At 42.8% G+C, this 22772-nt stretch overlaps 1 protein-coding gene across 1 annotated transcript; it reads right to left on the reverse strand.

Moving 5' to 3' along the window:
* Positions 1-350: 350 nt before the first annotated feature.
* LOC106611362 (protein eva-1 homolog A) lies at positions 351-22603 on the reverse strand. Its single transcript, XM_014211519.3, has 4 exons — positions 21042-22603; positions 5346-5680; positions 4629-4985; positions 351-4512 (listed from the first exon to the last, which is right to left on the reverse strand). The coding sequence occupies exons 2-4, from the start codon at positions 5452-5454 to the stop codon at positions 4400-4402; spliced, it is 579 nt and encodes a 192-aa protein (XP_014066994.1). The 5' UTR covers positions 5455-5680; positions 21042-22603; the 3' UTR covers positions 351-4399.
* Between the last annotated feature and the right edge of the window lie 169 nt (positions 22604-22772).

Here is a 22772-nt window from a genome sequence, read left to right on the forward strand (position 1 = left end):
CTGATGGTTACCAAATAACTAAGAATATAACCAAAGATTTGTGCTATCACTCTATTGTTTAAGAGACAAAAAAATGATGTCGGCTGTAACTTCAAGGTTTTCATGTCCCTCTCATGACCAGTGGTGGAAAAATAACTCAATTGTCATACTTTAGTAAAAGTAAAGATACCTTAATAGAAAATTACTCAAGTAAAAGTGAAAATCACCCAGTAAAATACTACTTGAGTAAAAGTCTAAAAGTATTTGTTTTTAAATATACTACTAAATATACTTGGAAATGCTAAAATGTATAGTATCAAAAGTAAAAGCATAAATAATTTCAACTTCCTCATATTAAGCAAACCAGACGGCACAATTTCCTTGTTTTTATTTATTTACGGATAGCAAGGGGCACACTCCAACACTCAGACATCATTTACAAACCAAGCATTTGTGTTTAGTGAGTCTGCCAGATCAGAGGCAGTAGGGATGACCAGGGATGTTCTCCTGATATTGGAACATTTTCCTGTCAAAATGTAATACTTTTTGGTGTCAGGGAAAATACATGTAGTAAAAAGTACATTATTTTCTTTAGGAATGTATTGAAGTAAAATTAAAAGTTGCCATAAATATAAATAGTAAAGCAAAGTACAGATACCCCCCAAAAACTACTTAATTAAGTAGTACTTTAAAGTATTTTTACTCAAGTACTTTACACCACTGCTGACGACATGTCATTCCTTGACCACTACAGATAGAAATTGCTATTCATGGATCAAATTGTTAAATGATCTGTGCTGAATGCACATGAAGGAAAGGAGATGAGGAGAGGAAGCCGCCTTCATGCCTACTGCCAAGTTTGGAGGGATGGGAAAAGTGTAGTATATTATAGTCAACAGCAGATGGCGGTATAAGCTCACAGGACAGACCTGACCAGAACAGAACAGAACAGAACAGACCTGAACAGGACAGACCTGACCTGACCTGAACAGAACAGGCCTGACCAGAACAGGACAGACCTGACCTGAACTGAACAGAACAGACCTGACCAGAACAGAACAGAGCAGGACAGACCTAACCAGAACAGAACAGAACAGAACAGACCTGACCAGAACAGAACAGGCCTGACCAGAACAGGACAGACCTGACCTTAACAAAACAGGACAAACCTGACCAGAACAGGACAGACCTGACCAGAACAGGACAGACCAGAACAGGGCAGACCAGAACAGAACAGGACAGACCAGAACAGAACATGACAGACCAGAACAGGACAGACCAGAACAGAACAGGACAGACCAGAACAGAACAGAACATGACAGACCAGAACAGGACAGACCAGAACAGGACAGCACAGACCAGAACAAGACAGCACAGACCAGAACAAGGCAGCACAGACCAGAACAAGACAGACCAGAACAGAACAAGGCAGCACAGACCAGAACAAGGCAGCACAGACCAGAACAAGACAGACCAGAACAGAACAGGACAGACCAGAACAGAACATGACAGATCAGAACAGGACAGACCAGAACCGGATAGCACAGACCAGAACAAGGCAGCACAGACCAGAACAAGACAGGGCAGAACAGAACAGGCACATCATTTGCTTCTAGAGGGTTTTATTCTTCAATTAATGGGCAGAGTGTTGGTCTCAGTCATCCACTCCCTGTTTGAGTGCTTAAATAGTATCCTTCAATTCAATTGTATTTCTTTTGTCCCTTCCTTGAGGAAACCACTGATCTGTATAATGATTGTATAAGTGAGAGCAAGGTGGCAAAACCTCTATCCTACTACTTTCACCTATCCTTTATCCTACTGTGTTCACCTATCCTCTATCCTACTGCGTTCACCTATCCTCTATCCTACTACTTTCACCTATCCTCTATCCTACTGCGTTTACCTATCCTCTATCCTACTGCGTTTACCTATCCTCTATCCTACTGCGTTCACCTATCCTCTCTCCTACTGCGTTCACCTATCCTACTGCTTTAACCTCTATCCCACTGTGTTCACCTATCCTCAACCCTACTGTGTTCACCTATGCACCTATCTCAGATATGTGGTTACTTCAAGGTAGAGAGGAAGGATGCATACATACTGTACATAGAGAACCTCTCTCACAGAGAAACAAGTGTTCACTTTACACACAGTTTCTCCAATACCGGCGACAAGCTAGGGGAAACACCCAGAAATGATGCAGAGATAATACTATTGTGCTGCACCGTTTACCCTGATACTGCATTAAAACATCACAATGTAGTGTTGCACAGTTTACCTTGTGATACCCCATTAAAAACATCACAATGTAGTGTTGCACAGTTTACCTTGTGATACCCCATTAAAAACATCACAATGTATTGTTGCACAGTTCACCTTGTGATACCCCATTAAAAACATCACAATGTAGTATTGCACAGTTTACCTTGTGATACCCCATTAAAAACATAACAATCTAGTGTTGCACAGTTTACCTTTTGATACCCCATTAAAAACATCACGATGTATTGTTGCACAGTTGACCCTGTGATACCCCATTAAAAACATCACAATGTATTGTTGCACAGTTTACCCTGTGATAACCCATTAAAAACATCACGATGTAGTATTGCACAGTTTACCCTGTGACACCCCATTAAAAACATCACAATCTAGTGTTGCACAGTTTACCTTGTGATACTCCATTAAAAACATCACAATGTAGTGTTGTACAGTTTACCTTGCGATACCCCATTAAAAACATCACAATGTATTCTTGCACAGTTTACCTTTTGATACCCCATTAAAGACATCACGATGTAGTGTTGCACAGTTTACCTTGTGATACCCCATTAAAAACATCAAAATGTAGTGTTGCACAGTTTACCCTGTGACACCCCATTAAAAACATCACAATGTATTGTTGCACAGTTTACCTTTTGATACCCCATTAAAAACGTCACGATGTAGTGTTGCACAGTTTACCCTGTGATACCCCATTAAAAACATCACCAGGTAGTGTTGCACCACCACACGTCACTCCAAAAGCAACACGTATCGTAGAGAGTCTAGCTACCGCTTCAGTGTTAGCAGAGCTGAAGGGACCAGATCGGCGTTAGAAATGGCTGACCCTCTATGTGTGTGTCTCAGTTGGGATATGAAGAAAATAAATATTATCCAATTCAGACAAGCATGTGTGTGAAATAAGCACCTAACACATTTGTATTATTGCGATATGGTGGTGGCTCCATCTATCCTTCTGAAGGGCTATAGGGGGACTGAAGGGAACTGTTCAGGAGCTGACTGGATTGGATTGGAGCACTGCCTCTGTCTGTAGTGACTAAGGGTCCCTAATTAACACTCCTCTGTCTGTGGTGACTAAGGGTCCCTAATTAACACTCCTCTGTCTGTAGTGACTAAGGGTCCCTAATTAACACTCCTCTGTCTGTAGTGACTAAGGGTCCCTAATTAACACTCCTCTGTCTGTAGTGACTAAGGGTCCCTAATTAACACTCCTCTGTCTGTAGTGACTAAGGGTCCCTAATTAACACTCCTCTGTCTGTGGTGACTAAGGGTCCCTAATTAACACTCCTCTGCTGACAACCAACCACACATAGTTTTATAGTCACAGTCTCTCTGAGGAATGATTGTTGCTTCATCTTAAAGATACAAAACAACATTTTCCCCTACAACAACCCTTAAAAGCATCCCTGAGACAAACGAACAAAGTGTTGCTATTTTATGCTATTTTATGAAAATGAATTTATTTACAAAAGACAAGAGTGGATCAGTTAAATACACATTAAGGTTGAGTGAAGGCAAACATGAAATGTTTTAGTTAACAGATTTTCTCTGTGGTCCTTGTCCTGGTAGTGAACCGTGCTGTGTATGACCGTGCCAGTCAGGTACAACGTAGTGCGGAACGTTCGGCTAGGAAATCAGAGTATTCCACAGAGGTGAATTGTGGGCCTTTGTCAACGGTGATGGGGATGGTGTCAGGAAGGTCACAGTGTGCCCACGGGGTGGTGACATCATCCATCTCAGTATTTGAAAGGGGTTTGACCCCGGAGGAACCATCCTGGGCCACAATCAGGAGGCATTCTCATTCCCTACTTGCCCCATCACAGATCTAAAAGCTGCGGGTTAAGTGTAGTGGAGTCAGGTCATGGTCTTGGTCATTTCCTCTTGGTCTAATGGTCAAGAAGTTGGTTTCTCCAATGGGGGACCCCGGGTTCATATCCCGTCGTAACATCAGTCTGGTTCTGTGGCCCAGTGTCATTGTCTCCTCTCTCCCTGGCTAACAGTCCCGTCCACACCTGTGCTTCATGAGCCTCTCGATGCTACCTTGTCTAAAAGTATATATTATCCCTATCCTTCCTCTTTCTCCTCATCCGTTTGTCTGTCTATCCATCTCTTTTTCGCCCTGTTTTCTCTGTCCCTGTCAGTAGTATCTGTTGAGGCTGCGTGTGACAGTGTTGACGTCAGGATGTCCATTCATCCAGATCTCTTGAATGATCCTCTCTCTCTCCTCAACCCTCTGAGCTCGCTCCAACTCTACAGACCAAAACACAACCAAAACAACAACATTAACTAAATAATGCACTGTATACTTAACCATAAAAAAACAACTAAGTACTTAAGAGTTTCCAACGTAGTGTGTATTTATTTACCTTCTACGGATGTGAACACACTGGTGTGCAGCAGCATTCTCTCAAAGCGCCTCCGTCGTCGAGCCGATAGGTCAGAAGTCCCGTCGTCCCAGTCCACTGATTCGCTGTCTCCGCTCGTCTCTGTGGTTACGCCGGGATTGCTTGTGTTAGGGTTCCCAGGTTGGGGATGGTGGTGACAGTGATGGTCCCCATGGTGATGGTGGTGATCCCTGTTGCTATGCTGAGGGTGATGTCGTCGTCGGTTACCGTAGTGACAGTCGGTGCGACAGTGTATCTGGACCACGAGGGCACAGAGGGTGAGGAGGAGACCCACACACACACCACTAACAAACACCAGAGTTACTCGCTCAGGCTGGTCTGAGACGAGAGAGAGAGAGAGATGAGTGTGAGAGAGAGGGGGGAGAGAGGAGGAGGGAGAGGGGGGGAAGAGGGAGAGAGAGAATGGAGGAGGGAGAGAGAGGAGGAGGAGGGTGAGAGAGAGGAGGAGAGAGAGAATAAAGAGAGAGAGAGGAGGAGAGAGAAAGAGAGAGAGCGAGGAGAAGGAGAGAGAGAGAGAGAGACAGACAGAGAGAGACAGAGAGACAGAGAAACAGAGACAGAGACAGACAAAGAGATTGAGAGCAGAAAATAAAATTAAAATAGTGATTTATTTTTTTATCCAGGTTACACTGACAGACACCTGAACACCTGTACACCTGATGTTTCAGTCAATGTTACCTGCTATGAAGGTGTAGGCCGCCAGGGCATTGCTAAACAAAGCCATCTCCTGGGAGACCACCTTCACCTCCATATTTTGGCTGGGGCTTCCTGTGGGCGGGGCATTCATGATGATGTCACTAACTGTCTCTCTCTGGCCTGAGAGAGGCCTAGGCTCATATCTTCTGTGTATAAGTCAGACTTGGCTGACTGTGGTCTTCAATTCTATATGGTTTTATGGAAACAATTTCTGGCTACCCCCTTCCATAAAGTCTGAACTGGGTTCTCTCTTCTGTCTTCTATGAAATATGCACTGGTCCCCTCAGCTGAGAACAGGACAGCAGTCTTCTCTGTCACTGTAAGGTTCAAACAGAAAGGGAGGGAGGGAGGGAGGGAGGGAGGGAGGGAGGGAGGGAGGGAGAGAGAGAGAGAGAGAGAGAGAGAGAAAGTGAGAGAGAGAGAGAGAGAGAGAGTAAAAGAGAGTAGTGAGTGACAAAGTCAGATAATTCTAGATGATCTCATAACTCTTGCATAATTTACAAGAAAGTTTGAGAAATGATTGCATCCTGCTGTCTCCTCGTTAGCCACATGTTCAATCAAAGTATCACATAAACATTGAACCAGCGACGAACCCTGTCTCCTACCCTGATGTCTCTGGATGATTATGGGGCTGTCTGACGAAGCTAGAGAAAATTACAGAGTGCTCATAGGAAAACTCGTAGAATACCCCCCAATCATTGGTTTCCATTTTCCCCACTGTAAACATTCCAATATAGTCACAGATGGAGGATCAACCACTACAGAAAATGTCGATACATTATAATCAACATAATAATTCACATTTCCTGAAGCTGCAGGGTTATTTTCCTGCTGTATCAAATTGGCTTAAGATCCTACATCTGTATGTAGTCAATAAAGCTACAAAAAGGCTCTGTAATTGGAAGCTAAGTCCTACCACTAAACGTTCTCTCAAAGTCACACAGTGATTTACCCCAGAAATACCACTCAGCGGCGTTTCCCTGATCAGAAGGAGAGGACATAAAGAGAGTATTTAGTGAAGGGAAATATGTCTGAGAAAAACATCATAAAGGACAGATTGTAAACATAACGAGGCAGCACTGATTTTCCTGGTTTGGCAAGCCTGGTTCCTCTCCAAGGAGAGGGAGAGAGAGGGAGAGAGAGAGAGAAGGTGGGCTATAGGGTCCATGTGTCATTGTCTGATCAGAATAACAGACATGCAACCCTGAACAGACATGCACCCTCTCTTCCATTCCCCCTCTCCCCTTCCCCCCACTTTCTCCCTCTCTTCCATTCCCCCTCTCCCCTTCTCCCCACTTTCTCCCTCTCTTCCATTCCCCCTCTCCCCACTTTCTCCCTCTCTTCCATTCCCCCTCTCCCCTTCCCCCCACTTTCTCCCTCTCTTCCATTCCCCCTCTCCCCTTCCCCCCACTTTCTCCCTCTCTTCCATTCCCCCTCTCCCCTTCCCCCCACTTTCTCCCTCTCTTCCGTTCCCCCTCTCCCCCTCCCCCCACTTTCTCCTTCTCATCCATTCCCCCTCTCCACCTCTCGTTCTCTTCCGTCCTACACACGTAGGACTCATATTACAGACAGAAAATACAGCAGCCTTGGTATGTCTCCTCTCCTCTCCTTCACGCATGCACACACACACACGCACACACACATGCACTCACGCATGCGCACACACACACGCACGCACACACACACACACACACATGCACCAGAAAGAAGGAAAAAACTTAAACATGAGAGAAAGCACTGTGTAGGAGCCAAATAGGTTATATTGTACAATTTTGTATGTTTCCAATTCATGTTGAATTTCTGTTGTATGTGTGTGTACCCCCTCTACCGGCCAATGGAGAATACAGTTGAAAGGCAGACATGCTCCAATGCCTTCTGGGAGTGACTGGAATGGCAGCACAGTCTTTTGACCATACCAGACAATGTTTACCATGCTGTATGTTCCTTCAGTTTGAATGATCAGAATTAGTTTTGGTAGAGTTTTCTTTACATTTTTGTATGCAGAAGAACATCAAAATAAATGGATTATTAATTTTCAACTTGAATCAAACTCTGGGCATTGGATTTGTCTGCGTGAAGACTAACATTTCACAACTCTCCATTGTGGCTAAGAATGGAATTAGAATGGAAATTGTATTGGGACAATTATATTGGACAATTTAGCCACTACATTTAGTCAAAATACTTAGCTGGAAAATACTTTGTTGGAATTTAAAAACTGGAATGTTTGGAAAGACATATAACCAAGGAATGGAGTAGAAAAGAAATGCACAAACTTCTGCACTGATTGATGGGTACATGGAAGTGTTTATGCCTACATTTATCATGCATTCAAAGTAATGGAAATGTTGCTATTGGAGTGATTTATTTGGACAAAGGATCGAATCCACAGAATCCGATTTCCAATCTCCGCTGCCTAATTCATTGAAGTGTGAAGATGATTGATATAGTGACACTGTTAAAGGAGCGCAGTGCACCGGAGCGCTTGTTGATGCATGTTCATGGTTACATGTTGAAATAGATATTGATGTGATCGCCTATTGAGGGATATGACTGAAGAGAATTCTCCCACTGCAGAGAGCGTTGTGTATGTGGGGCAACATGGCGCTAGTGGAGGAGCCTTTATCAGGAATGGCCTTGAAGGAGAACGTTTCCCAAATGCGCAAATCCAGAAGTAAACTGGGAAATCTGACTTTCAAAATGAACATTGTTACTGATCTGATGACTGACAATAAGAATGTTGAAGTAGTAAAAAAATGTTATAAAATGCTCCAGTTCATTGAAATGTTGAATAGATTCAAAGATGTTATCGATTCCTATCATCAAAAGATACCTGAGGATGAAATAAATAAAAAAAAATAGGTTGAATTGTTATGAACCCAAATGGCAGCTTATTAAGGCATTTCTTGTTACTGTGTCCAAATGGATTTCAGGTACAGCCTCAGCACCAGAGAAACCTGATAAATACCCTGGTGAGAAAGATGATGTTAAACCTACTGACAGTGTGTCCCAAACCTCCAGCCGCAGGTCTAACAGGAGTTCACGCTCAGGTGAACCCTTCACATCCTCAGCCTGCATCCCAGCAGAGGCTGACAGAGCAGCATTAACAACACAGGCTGATGCTCTCAAGTTCAAACACCATCGAGAGGATAAGGAGGAGGATTTAAACCCATCTAGAGGATAAGGAGGAGGAATAAACCCATCTAGAGGATAAGGAGGAGGAATTAAACCCATCTAGGGGATAAGGAGGAGGAATTAAACCCATCTAGAGGATAAGGAGGAGGAATTAAACCCATCTAGAGGATAAGGAGGAGGAATTAAACCCATCTAGAGGATAAGGAGGAGGAATTAAACTCATCTAGAGGATAAGGAGGAGGAATTAAACCCATCTAGAGGACGAGGAGGAGGAATTAAACCAACAAAAGATAGAGGAAAACAGGGAGACTTGAGCTGCAAACTGAAATAGCAGCTGCCTCAGCAAAGCTCACGGTCTTGACATCTGCAGGGGAAGAAAGAAATGCCAACTCAACAACAATACAAGGACTACTTTGAGGAAATGGCAGAGAGATACAGGATCTCAGACCTACACTAGAGGGCAGGATCGAGAGCTAGTTAGGATAGGGGCTATCAGAAAACCAAGGGCTTATTACAGGAGATTTACGGTAATGAATACAAGATTGCCAATGCATACATGGAGAAGGCTTTTAGCTGGCCTAGCAATAAAATCCCAAGACCACAAGGCATTACATGCCTATGTGTTATACCTCAGAGGTTGTTGTAATGCAGTGGAAGATATGGATCTGGCCTCCAGCTTAAAAAAAATCTTTTTTATTTTATTCATTTTTCGTTTCCATGGAGACCATCGATGGGTTACCAGTATTTTTACTTTTTATTTTTATTTTCATTTTTATTTAACTAGGCAAGTCAGATAAGAGCAAATTCTTATTTACAATGACGGCCTACCCCGGCCAAACCGTAACCCGGACGACGCTGAGCCAATTGTATCCTGAAACTACCCTACAAGCTCAGGGAGAGATGGAGGTCGGTTGCTTGTGAGTTACAGGAGCAGCGCCATGGCAGGCGTGCTAGACTCCTTGATCTCATCCTGTTCATTGAATAACATGTGAGAATGGCCACACATCCAGTGTTCGGTGATATTCAAGATCCAACACAATCCAGGAGCAAGACTCAAAGGCCACAGTCAAGGCCAACACATCACGTCTGTTCTGTAACGACAGTCACAAATTGGAGCTGTGTCCACAACTTAGGAAAAGGAGCCACAGGGAGAAGATTGGTTTCCTAAAGGGAAACAGGATTTGTTTAGGTTGCTTGTCAAGTGGACACGTCAAGAGACTGCAATAAGCATCTCAAATGCGGTGTATGTAGCCAAACTCACTCAAGTGTGCTTCTTAATGATGAGAAACAGCAGAACAGTCATCAGAAGCAGTAGTTGGGCATAGTGTGACCAGCGACCAAGAATTTGTACTTGCTATTGTATCAGTAAAGGTCAAACACAGTAAAAGCAACCAGGTTATCCAGACATACGCCTTCCTAGTGGCAGGAAGCACAGCCACATTCGGCACAGAGAGACTGATGACCCAGCTTGGCAGCACATGTGAGAGGAGAGAACATACAGCTCTTACTAGTGTAGGAACGGTGATTCTCTATGAAAAGCCGCTGGCACAGCAGACAGCCGTCCATAACACGTCCACAAGAATCAGTTTCTATACATTACTCTTTTCATGTGAAGTTACCATTTATTGGGCATATAAAATATATATAGTATGTATGTATGTATGTATGTGTGTGGACGTGTTATGGACGGCTCTCTGCCGTGCCACTGGCTTTTCATAGGGAATCACCGTTCCACGGATAAGAACTCCCATTGGATATTGGACTAACGGATCATTGCATGCAGCATGTCGGATTATTGGAATCACTTGTGCTATGTCTGTGACAACGAACAATGATTGTGCCAAACATTTTCCCAGAGAAACGAGAAGAATCCAGAAGCCAAATCTCCCGCGCCATTGCTCATCAAAGGACATTGGTACTTGTGCTTCCCTCTTGTGCTGCGCGAAGCAAGTTGAACATTGTTTTGTAAATTGCAGCGTTGTGGAATAGGAATTGGAGTAGGTGTTTCATAGGGAAGACGCTATTCAACATGTTGACGCTTCATTTATGAACATTACAACAGAGTATGGGGCTCTGTTTTATCTTCGCATTGGTGAAAAGAAAAAGAGTGGCGTCGTGTCATTGGATAAACATTCTGGTGAATGGGCTGCGTGAGATGAAGATGGACTGTAAAGGAAGTGGAGAACAACTGCTCTGATTAAATGTTTACTGAAGATATTCGTTGAACATTTTAAGAAATTGACAGATTAAAAAAGATGGTGGACTGTGTGAAACAGGGGCAGTCTGACTTTGTACAGCAGGGCCATATTGGGGCTGGCGTGGAGTTTCTGATTGGCAGCGATGCTCCACAGGCCATCGACCCTGCTGATGATGACAGTGTTGGAGAGACCATTTGGTGTGGGTCTTTGGCGGTTGCTTAGGAGAAGGTGGTGACAACTGCACACCCCATCTACAACAGACACACACATGAGTGGCACACTGAGTGTTACAGGATGCTGCCTTGTTATAGGCTGAGCTGGGGCTAAGTGCTATCCCTGTCAACCTACTACAGAACTTACCTTGTTATAGGCTGAGCTGGGGCTAAGTGCTATCCCTGTCAACCTACTACAGAACTTACCTTGTTATAGGCTGAGCTGGGGCTAAGTGCTATCCCTGTCAACCTACTACAGAACTTACCTTGTTATAGGCTGAGCTGGGGCTAAGTGCTATCCCTGTCAACCTACTACAGAACTTACCTTGTTATAGGCTGAGCTGGGGCTAAGTGCTATCCCTGTCAACCTACTACAGAACTTACCTTGTTATAGGCTGAGCTGGGGCTAAGTGCTAGCCCTGTCAACCTACTACAGAACTTACCTTGTTATAGGCTGAGCTGGGGCTAAGTGCTATCCCTGTCAACCTACTACAGAACTTACCTTGTTATAGGCTGAGCTGGGGCTAAGTGCTATCCCTGTCAACCTACTACAGAACTTACCGTGTTATAGGCTGAGCTGGGGCTAAGTGCTATCCCTGTCAACCTACTACAGAACTTACCTTGTTATAGGCTGAGCTGGGGCTAAGTGCTATCCCTGTCAACCTACTACAGAACTTACCGTGTTATAGGCTGAGCTGGGGCTAAGTGCTAGCCCTGTCAACCTACTACAGAACTTACCTTGTTATAGGCTGAGCTGGGGCTAAGTGCTAGCCCTGTCAACCTACTACAGAACTTACCTTGTTATAGGCTGAGCTGGGGCTAAGTGCTAGCCCTGTCAACCTACTACAGAACTTACCTTGTTATAGGCTGAGCTGGGTCTAAGTGCTAGCCCTGTCAACCTATTACAGAACTTACCTTGTTATAGGCTGAGCTGGGGCTAAGTGCTAGCCCTGTCAACCTACTACAGAACTTACCTTGTTATAGGCTGAGCTGGGGCTAAGTGCTAGCAACCTCTGGTCCTGCAGATCATCCTTCCATCTACACACAAACATCAATTTTTTATTTATCACATGCGGCAAATACAACAGGTATTTACAGTGAAATGCTTACTTACAAGCCCTTAACCAACAATGCAGTTTTAAGAAAATACCAACAAAAAAAAGTAGGAGATAAGAAAAACAAATAATTTAGGAGCAGCAGTAAATAACAATAGCGGGGCTATATACAGGGGGTACCGGTACAGAGTCAATGTGGAGGCTATATACAGGGGGTACCGGTACAGAGTCAATGTGGAGGCTATATACAGGGGGTACCGGTACAGAGTCAATGTAGGCACTACGGAGGGTAGTGCATACGGCCCAGTACATCACTGGGGCCAAGCTTTCTGCCATCCAGGACCTCTATACCAGGCAGTATCAAAGGAAGGCCCTAAAAATTGTCAAAGACTCCAGCCACCCTGGTCATAGACTGTTCTCTCTGCTATCGCATGGCAATCGGTACCAGAGCACCAAGTCTAGGTCCATGTGGCTTCTAAACAGCTTCTACCCCTAAGCCATAAGACTCCTGAACATCTAATCAAATGGCTACCCAGACTATTTGCATTGCCCCCCCCCCCCTTTTACTCTGCTGCTGCTCTCTGTTATTATCTAGCTGCATAGTCACTTTAATAACTCTACCTACATGTACATATTACCTCAATTACCTCGACTAACCGGTGCCCCCACACATTCCCTCTGTACCGGTACCCCCTGTATATAGCCTCGCTATTGTTATTTTACTTCTGCTTTTAATTATTTGTTACTTTTATTTGTTATTCTTATTTTCTGTAGGTATTTTTTTTAAACTGCATTGTTGGTTAAGGGCTTGTAAGTAAGCATTTCACTGTAAAGTCTACACCTGTTGTATTCGGTACATGTGACAAATAACATTTGATTTGATTTGAAATGGCGAGGGATAAAGCTGATTGGCTGGAACTCAAATTTCAAGGAGGCTGGCTCACGAGGGGAAAATGTAGGGAAAATGGTGCAGCACAGTTTCCAGAAAACAGTCGCTTTCAAACTAGAGATTTTGTGGCTAATTGAAGTAAGCCAGTAATTATACTCATAGATTATGCACATATGAACTACACATTGACTCATTCAGCCCAAAGCGGGAGGTTTAACCTCTTGACGGTCGCCTAGGATAGGGGGCGCCACAGCGCATTTTGAAAAAAATTCATGCCCATTTTAAACGGCCTACTACTCAAACTCAGAAGCTAGGATATGCATATAATTAATACTTGTGGATAGAAAACACCCTAAAGTTTCTAAAACTGTTTGAATGGTGTCTGTGAGTATAACAGAACTCATATGGCAGTCAAAACCCCGTGACAGATCGAAACAGATAGTGGAATTCTGAATTGCGAACTCAACTTCATCACGTTGCCTATTAATCACACCGTGAGCTATGGTTCATTGAGCACTTCCTATTGCTTCCACTAGATGTCCCCAGTCTTTACAAAGTGGTTTGAGTCTCCTACTGTTAAAACTGAATGAATGAGACGCTGTTGAATTTGGTCACATGAGGAGGGCCATCACCGGCGGCCCTGGCTTCCCTCCCCTTTCAAAACGTTTTGAAAGACAATGCAATCATCCTCCTTGAATCTTATTGGCTCTCTTGTTGAAAAACGCCCTGAAGATTTATGTTATACAACGTTTGACATGTTTGAACGAACCTAAATGGAAAAAAAATGCTTTTTCTCGAAATGGCTGTCCCGCGGCCGACGGAGCATTTGGATCAGCCTTCAGACGCGCTAACAAGAACAAGCTCTTGGAACATAAAGGAGTATTTTTTTCGAACGAAAATACATTTGTAGTGGACCTGGGATTCCTGGAAGTGCTTTCTGATGAAGACAACCAAAGGTAAGGGATTATTGACAATAGTATACAAGACTAGATGTGATATGCGATTGTTCCAAGATGGCGCTGACCTGTAACGTTAGCCTATTTTTCAGAGTATCGCATCCCCTTTCATCGCCCAGTAAAGTTAATTTTAAATCTGGCATTACAGGTGCTTTCAAGAGATATTCATCTATAAATCTTAGAATGACAGTATTACATTTTAAAAATGTTTTCGAATAGTAATTTAGTAAATTGTAGCTCTGTTTCATCGGATGCATTTGAGGGAAAATAGTTAGTCAACGTTACGCACCGATGTAAAATGCTATTTTTATATATAAATATGAACTTTATCGAACAAAAGAATGCATGTATTGTGTAACATGATGTCCTAGGTGTGTCATCTGATGAAGATTGTTAAAGGTTAGTGCTGCATTTAGCTGTTTTTTGGTTATTTGTGATGCATGTGGTTGGTCGGAAAATGGCTATGTGGCTACTTTTACGATATACTCCTCTAACATAATCTAATGTTTTGCTTTTGCTGTAAAGCCTTTTTGAAATCGGACAACGTGGTTCGATTCAGGAGAGGTGTATCTATAAAATGATATAATTTGAAAAAAATATTGAAAAAAAAAAAGTATTACATTTTGTTATGCTAATGGCGATATGATTTTTCGCTGGATGTCGAGGCCGCACAGGGGTTAAAGAATACTTGGTAGTCGCCAAAGTTCCAGAACATGTCTTTAATCTGTTCCAGAACATGTCTTTAATCTGTTCCAGAACATGTCTTTAATCTGTTCCAGAACATGTCTTAAATCTGTTCCAGAACATGTCTTTAATCTGTTCCAGAGCATGTCTTTAATCTGTTCCAGAACATGTCTTTAATCTGTTCCAGAACATGTCTTTAATCTGTTCAGGAGCATGTCTTTAATCTATCCTCCATGGAGATAATACTGACAGTACAGAAAATGAGGAACAGGGGACTGTAGGCTACTGCGTTTAGACAAGCTATTGATCAAAATTGGGCTGCCTGTGTAAATGCAGACACAGTATCACAGCTGGTTGAGATGGGAAGTAGGGTCTGTGTGTGTGTTCCTTCCTTGGGGCTGACCTTCTCACCCTCATTAGAAAAACAAAACACAATCTCAGGCTGAACACCACCCTTTAAAAATCTCTCTCTCCTTCTCTTTCCATATCGCTTCCTTTCTCCATCTCTCTCTCCACCCGTCAATCATGCTTAATTCAGGTCTGGGTGTCAGAGGCCATCCCATCCCTCTGCGTGGCCTGTGTGTGTGCGCGTGTGCGACCTCAGGCTGAGTTAATGATAAGGTGTCAGTGAAACAATCCAGGAATGCAGCTTTGTGATGGATGGAGAGAGAGAAAGGAGAGCACAAGAGAACAACAGAGCTGAAAACTGACCACAGATCAGCTGAAAACTGACAAGATCAGCTGAAAACTGAACAGATAAACTGAAAACTGATCACAGATCAGCTGAAGGTGAAATTAAATCTACTAAATATCTATGCATGGTTTGTCAGATTTCCTTATCAATCAGACTGAGCTGATAAGATAGGTGAGTTTTATAAGAGCCAGACTCGGCTCACACACGCCTTGTTAATTAAAGGTGGTTTCAGCTCGTTAGACATCGTTACAGTTCGTTAGAACATTCAACTAAACGGATTACAGTCTGATACAGTTAGACTGACTCGACTAAACACTCAACAGTTCATTCTTTCTTATCCTTCTAATTCGTTTTCTCCTCTTTCTATGTGTATGTCTCCTCTCTCAGTTTTCTTCTTCAAGTCGCCACTCTCTTTCTGTAGAAAAGCTGGTGCAGACTAAAACCTATCGCTTTGGTAAAACATAAAGATGTATGCAGACAGACCAAGAGACAGACAGACACACAGTGTCTTACAGCACAATAGTCCAATGTAGTGCAGAGTCCCTGTGCTGTTTTAAACTGGGCTTTCTCTCCTACACTGCTCAACTCCTACCCTACTTTGGAATGACTCTGACCAGTGTGTGAAGAATCATGACAAAACACGTACACACGCACACACGCACACACACACACACACACACACACACACACACACACACACACACACACACACACACACACACACACACCACACACACACACACACACACACACACACACACACACACACACACACACACACACACACACACACACACACACACACACACACACACAGAGCTCTGACCACCCTGGCCTTAATATTCCAGAGAAACCATGCCTCCAGCTTCCAGACCAAATTTAGCCCAAAAAGCATGCCTGTGTTGACTCTGAGACTGATGCATAGTGACATTGGCCTTTCCTCTCTTTCTGCTTTTAAAGGGATACTTTGGGATTTAGGCAATGAAGCCCTTTATCTACTTCCCCAGAATCAGATGAACTCCTGGATATCATTCTTATGTCTCTGCATCCAGTATGAATGAAGTGGGAGGTAGTTTCTCTTGCCAATGCTAACTAGTGTTAGCGCAATGACTGGAAGTCTATGGTATCTACTAGCATGCTAGCAGTTACCATAGACTTCCAGTCATTAACTTCCAGTCATTGCGCTAACGCTAGTTAGCAATTGAGCTATCACGAGATAGCAACTTCCTTCAAACTGAACGCAGAGACATAAAAATGTTATCCATGAGTTAATCTGGCTCTGGGGAAGTAGATAAATGGGTTCATTACCAAAATCCTGAAGGATCCCTTTATCATCTCATGAATCTGCTTAAAGAGCGAATGGGAATACAGACAAAGATGGAGAGTGAGAGTAAGAAAGGGAAATAGTATAAGTTTGTAGATTTAGTGCTGAGAGTGAGAGTAGCGGATATTTTCACTGTAACTGATTCATCTCATCCCCCCCATGAGTTCCCTCTGATATGTGGCATCAGACCTTTCTGAACCCCCCCCATTGATAAATGAATTCTACTGACTCTCTGCTGGTGCCAGTGGCTGTGTGTTTCCTACACCCTGCAGCCCAACCCACAGCCAGCGGTGGAGTGAGGAGGACACACTGTTATTATGCTTCTCTAGATACCACACATTATCCAACACACACACCCTAAAACACACACACACATGTACACACACACACACACTGTTATTATGCTTCTCTAGATACCACACATTATCCAACACACACACCCTAAAACACACACACACATGTACACACACACACACTGTCACACACACACACACTGTTATTATGCTTCTCTAGATACCACACATTATCCAACACACACACCCTAAAACACACACACACATATACACACACACACACTGTCACACACACACACTGTTATTATGCTTCTCTAGATACCACACATTATCCAACACACACACCCTAAAACACACACACACATGTACACACACACACACTGTCACACACACACACACACACACACACACACACACACACACACACACACACACACACACACACACACACACACACACACACACACACTGTTATTATGCTTCTCTAGATACCACACATTATCCAACACACACACCCTAAAACACACACACACATGTACACACACACACACACTGTCACACACACACACACTGTTATTATGCTTCTCTAGATACCACACATTATCCAACACACACACCCTAAAACACACACACACATATACACACACACACACACTGTCACACACACACACACTGTTATTATGCTTCTCTAGATACCACACATTATCCAACACACACACCCTAAAACACACACACACATGTACACACACACACACTGTCACACACACACACTGTTATTATGCTTCTCTAGATACCACACATTATCCAACACACACACCCTAAAACACACACACACATGTACACACACACACACACTGTCACACACACACACACTGTTATTATGCTTCTCTAGATACCACACATTATCCAACACACACACCCTAAAACACACACACACACACATGTACACACACACACTGTCACACACACACACACACACACACACACACACACACACACACACACACACACACACACACACACACACACACACACACACACACACACACACACACTGTTATTATGCTTCTCTAGATACCACACATTATCCAACACACACACCCTAAAACACACACACACACATACACACACACACACACTGTCACACACACACAACGTCACACACACAACGTCACACATGTATGTCCTATTTCCAACTCATCCATCAGAAACGTTAAAGAAACATTAACGTTAACTATTATTATTATTCATTTTATTCATACAGGGGATCAACTGGGTCCTGTTTTCAATACAAAGAAAAAGTACATATATGTACAAATACACAGACACAAGACATATATACGCATTAAGAAAAACATCCACAATTAACATTTAACAGAATTATTTTTATTTCCCACGGAGGGACCGGGACATATATTCTAAGAGTTTTTGGTAAATTGTTCTACATGTAAGGTGCAGCATAACTGAAAGCGCATTTTCCGATCTGTGTAGAAACTGGGGGGGATCTGAAAGTAATGTAATTCATTGACCTAGTTTTATAATTAGTAATTCTATAAGAGATTAGAGATGTCAGATACACTGGACGTGTTTTTTTGTTGCATTAACGCTTTATAGATAAATAACAAACTGCTGCTCTCTTCTGTCGGTTAAAAAGACCCAACCTACTTCTAGATATAAGGAACAGTAGTGAGTTTTAAAACCAGAGCCAGTAATGAACCTCAGGGCATAATGATATACAGCATCCAAGGGTTTAAGTGTGGACGCTGCAGCATGCATGTAACTAACTTCCCCATAATCCAATACACACATAAAGGTAGACTGAACCATTTTCTTTCTATTAGCAGATGATGAGCAGGCTTTTGTTTCTGTAAAATAAACCAAATCTTAAACTTCAACTTTCTAACCAGCTCAGATATGTGTTTTGAAAGACAACTTGTCATCTAGGCATATACCAAGATATGTATAATAAGGAACTAGCTCCATTTCTATACCATTTAGCCTACTAATTTTATAGTCATTTACAGTGGCAAGAAAAAGTATGTGAACCCTTTGGAAATACCTGGATTTCTGCATAAATTGGTTCAAAAATTGGATCTTCACTTCATCAAGGTCACAACAATAGACAAACACAGTGTGCTTAAACTAATAACGCACAAACAATTATACGTTTTTATATCTTTATTGAACACACCGTGTAAACATTCACAGTGCAGGGTGGGAAAAGTATGTGAACCCTTGGATTTAATAACTGGTTGACCCTCCTTTGGCAGCAATAACCTCAACCAAATGTTTTCTGTAGTTGCGGATCAGACCTGTCCAACAGTCAGGAGGAATTTTGGACCATTCCTCTTTACAAAACTGTTTCAGTTCAGCAATATTCTTGGGATTTCTGGTGTGAACCGTGCTCGAGGTCATGCCACAGAATCTCAAACGGGTTGAGGTCAGGACTCTGACTGGGCCACTCCAGAAGACATATTTTCTTCGGTTGAAGCCATTCTGTTGTTGATTTACTTCTGTGTTTTAAGTCGTTGTCCTGTTGCATCACCCAACTTCTGTTGAGCTTCAATTGTCGGACAGATAGCCTAACATTCTCCTGCAAAATGTCTTGATAAACATGGGAATTCATTTTTCCGTCAATGATAGCAAGTTTTCCAGGCCCTGAGGCAGCAAAGCAGCCCAAACCATGATGCTCCCTCCACCATACTTTACAGTTGGGATGAGGTTTTGACGTTGGTGTGCTGTGCCTTTTTCTCTCCACATAGTGTTGTGTGTTCCTTCCAAACAACTCAACTGTAGTTTCATCTGTCCACAGAATATTTGCCAGTGGCGCTCTGGAACAACCAGGTGCTCTTTTGCGAACTTCAGACGTGCAGAAATGTTTTTTTTTTGGACAGTAGTAGCTTCTTCCGTGGTGTCCTCCCATGAACACCATTCTTGTTTAGTGTTTTACATATCGTAGACTCGTCAACAGAGATGTTAGCATGTTCCAGAGATTTCTGTAAGTCTTTGACTGACACTCTAGGATTCTTCTTAACCTCATTGAGCATTCTGCGCTGTGCTCTTGCAGTTATGTTTGCAGGACATCCACTCCTAGGGAGAGTAGCTACAGTGCTGAACTTTCTCAATTTATAGACAATTTGTCTTACAGTGGACTGATGAATATCAAGGCTTTTAGAGATACTTTTGTAACCCTTTCCAGCTTTATGCAAGTCAACAATTCTTAATCTTAGGTCTTCTGAGATCTCTTTTGTTTGAGGCATGGTTCACATCAGGCAATGCTTCATGTGAATAGCAAACTCACATTTTGTGAGTGTTTTTTATCGGGCAAGGCAGCTCTAACCAACATCTCCAATCTCGTCTCATTGACTCCAGGTTTAGCTGACTCCTGACTCCAATTATCTTTTGGAGAAGTCATTAGCCTTGGGGTTCACATACTTTTTCCAACCTACACTGTGAATGTTTAAATGATGTATTCAATATAGACAAGTTATTAGCTTTAGCACATTGTTTGTGTCTATTGTTTTGACTTAGGGGAAGATCAGATAACATTTTTTTACAAATTTATGCAGAAATCCAGGTAATTCCAAAGGGTTCACATACTTTTTCTTGCAACTGTAGATAAAAAATGATGTAGTCTAGAGAAGAGAATATATTTTGTTTTGTTAGCATTTAGCACCAATTTAAGATCAAAAAGTGTCTTCTGAAGTACCAGAAAATCAGATTTCAAATTTGAAAATGCTTGGCCAATAGTAGGAGCAATGGAGTACAACACAGTATCATCAGAGTATAAATGAATTTGACAATTTCTCATTTTGTCATTGATGTTATTAATATAGATATTAAACAATAGCGGAGATAGTACTGAGCCTTATGGGACACCTTTTTGAAGCATTAGAAACTTAGATTTGATTCCATCTGCCATGATGACTTGGGTTCTTTCATGGAGATAATTATTGAACCATAAGCAAACATCAGAGCCCAGTCCAATCGAAGACAGCTGATTTAACAGAGTTCCAAAATCAACACTGTCAAAAGCTTTGCATAGGTCAATAAACATGGCAGCACAACGTTTTCTATTATCCAAGACGTTTGCAATATCACTCTCAACAAGCATTGTGGTGCTAGCAGTGCTATATTTAGGTCTAAAGCCAGATGTATTTATATTATGGATGCCATTTACATATAGAAAAGACTGCAGTTACTTGTTGACTAAAAACTCTAGTACTGTTCATACTTACATATCCATGATCCAGATTATAAATCCCTTCCAATGAAACACGTTTGAAGTTCCATGTTCTCTCCCCTCCTCTCCTCTGCCGTAGTAATCCGGAGAGCGTCAGCGCGGCTCCAGTGAGACCACTATCCAAAGCCCAGAGACCCAAAAACAACAGCAGCAGAGAGGGAGTCACTCCTACAGCAACAATTTGAAGTCACAAAGAGATACAGGGATGGTTTTACAAGACTTTCCAGCTTCCAATCACAGTTTTCCAAGAATGATTTTCCAAAGTTTTCCAGGTCCGTCTCTCAGCAGGCAGGGATCGAGTCCTGGAAGCTGGAATGTGACACAAGAGAAGCTCACCCCCACAGACATTCACACACACACAGACTCGTGCTCCGCACTCTTCTTCCTAAAAAGCCCTCACACTCTCATCTCCCACACTCTGTAAAACCCATCGTCTCCGCTATACATTCCCCTCTTACCACCCAACCTGACTACACTGAGCAGAGAGAGCAACTCTGTGGCACAAAGACAGACAAAGAGGGAGAGAGAGAAGCAGGGTGTGGTGGGGGGTAGCGCTTTGGATATTGCTATGGAGAAAAAGAGAGACAGGCGAATAAGATTGGAGAACCAAGGAAGTGAGGGTGAAAGAGAGAGGGAACGAGACAGAGAAATAGAGGGAGGAGTGAGTATGGCATGGGAATTTCATTCAGCTTTGACTGGGAATTTGCCTCCTGACTTTTCCCGTCAATATAAAGTTTGTCTCTTAAGCCACCGTAGCAACAACATACCCAGTAACACTTCCTCAAAATAGGCAGAATTCATCTAAGATTAAACAAGAAATCTGTCATTGATTTTGACGTTTTTGCCAAGGAGATCATAGTCACACAATTTTACATCTAACTGAGACGTTTGATGCATGAGAACTATTAGTCTCTCTATGAATGACAACAAACACTTCATTGAACAAACCTGTCCATAGTTCCTGCTCCTACTAGGAGTAATACTGTTGACCAGTGGGCTGAACAAGAAACCCTGCTACGATCACACACACGTAGGAGCAGACCTACTTTGACTGTTGTTAATATGCTTCATGTTGCTTTTATGAGCTGTGAAGATTTACCATACTGCATTACTTATGCGTGCGCACGTATGTGTGTGTGTGTGTGTGTGTGTGTGTGTGTGTGTGTGTGTGTGTGTGTGTGTGTGTGTGTGTGTGTGTATTTGAGAGCTGGAACAATGATCAGATGATCTGAATGAGCCAATCGAATGCTATCAGTGTTAGATGATAAGGTACATGTCTTTCACTCTGTTGAATAAAAAGGTTGCTGACCTTAGTCATACAACACACAAAGACAACCTTTTCCCTAGAGAACAACAACATAACTGTAGGCCTACACAACTTTGACTCGACCAATAAACGCACACAACTCTCCCACAACCTTTTAGAGAACACAACCAGCATACAACTTCCACACAACCCCCGATCACCTACCTATTGACCTGCCAACAGAGCAGACATTCCTCTGTATGAGAACAGAGTTACTGTGTGTCTCTGACTATCCTACGCCTGCCTGCCTGCCTGCCTGCCTGCCAGCCTGCCCGCCCGCCCGCCCGCCCGCCCATGTCTAGATTAGGAGAGGGACTCCCAGAAAAAGAGAGTGAAAGAGTGGGATAGAGAGACTAGAAGAGGGGAGAAGGAAAGGCAGATTGGGTCTCTGCTCCTCCTGCCTCAGTCATGGGAATGATT

Source organism: Salmo salar, chromosome 09 (assembly GCF_965601325.2).
Source record: "Salmo salar chromosome 09, fSalSal1, whole genome shotgun sequence".
Classification (NCBI taxonomy): domain Eukaryota; kingdom Metazoa; phylum Chordata; class Actinopteri; order Salmoniformes; family Salmonidae; genus Salmo; species Salmo salar.

Excerpts from the sequence above, each read along its gene's own strand:
- LOC106611362 (XM_014211519.3), bottom strand. The coding sequence starts at position 5,454 with ATGAATGCCCCGCCCACAGGAAGCCCCAGCCAAAATATGGAGGTGAAG. Across the intron at positions 4,986-5,345 it reads GGCCTACACCTTCATAGCAG|ACCAGCCTGAGCGAGTAACT; the intron begins GTAACATTGACT and ends CTCTCGTCTCAG. Across the intron at positions 4,513-4,628 it reads TGTGTTCACATCCGTAGAAG|AGTTGGAGCGAGCTCAGAGG; the intron begins GTAAATAAATAC and ends TTTGGTCTGTAG.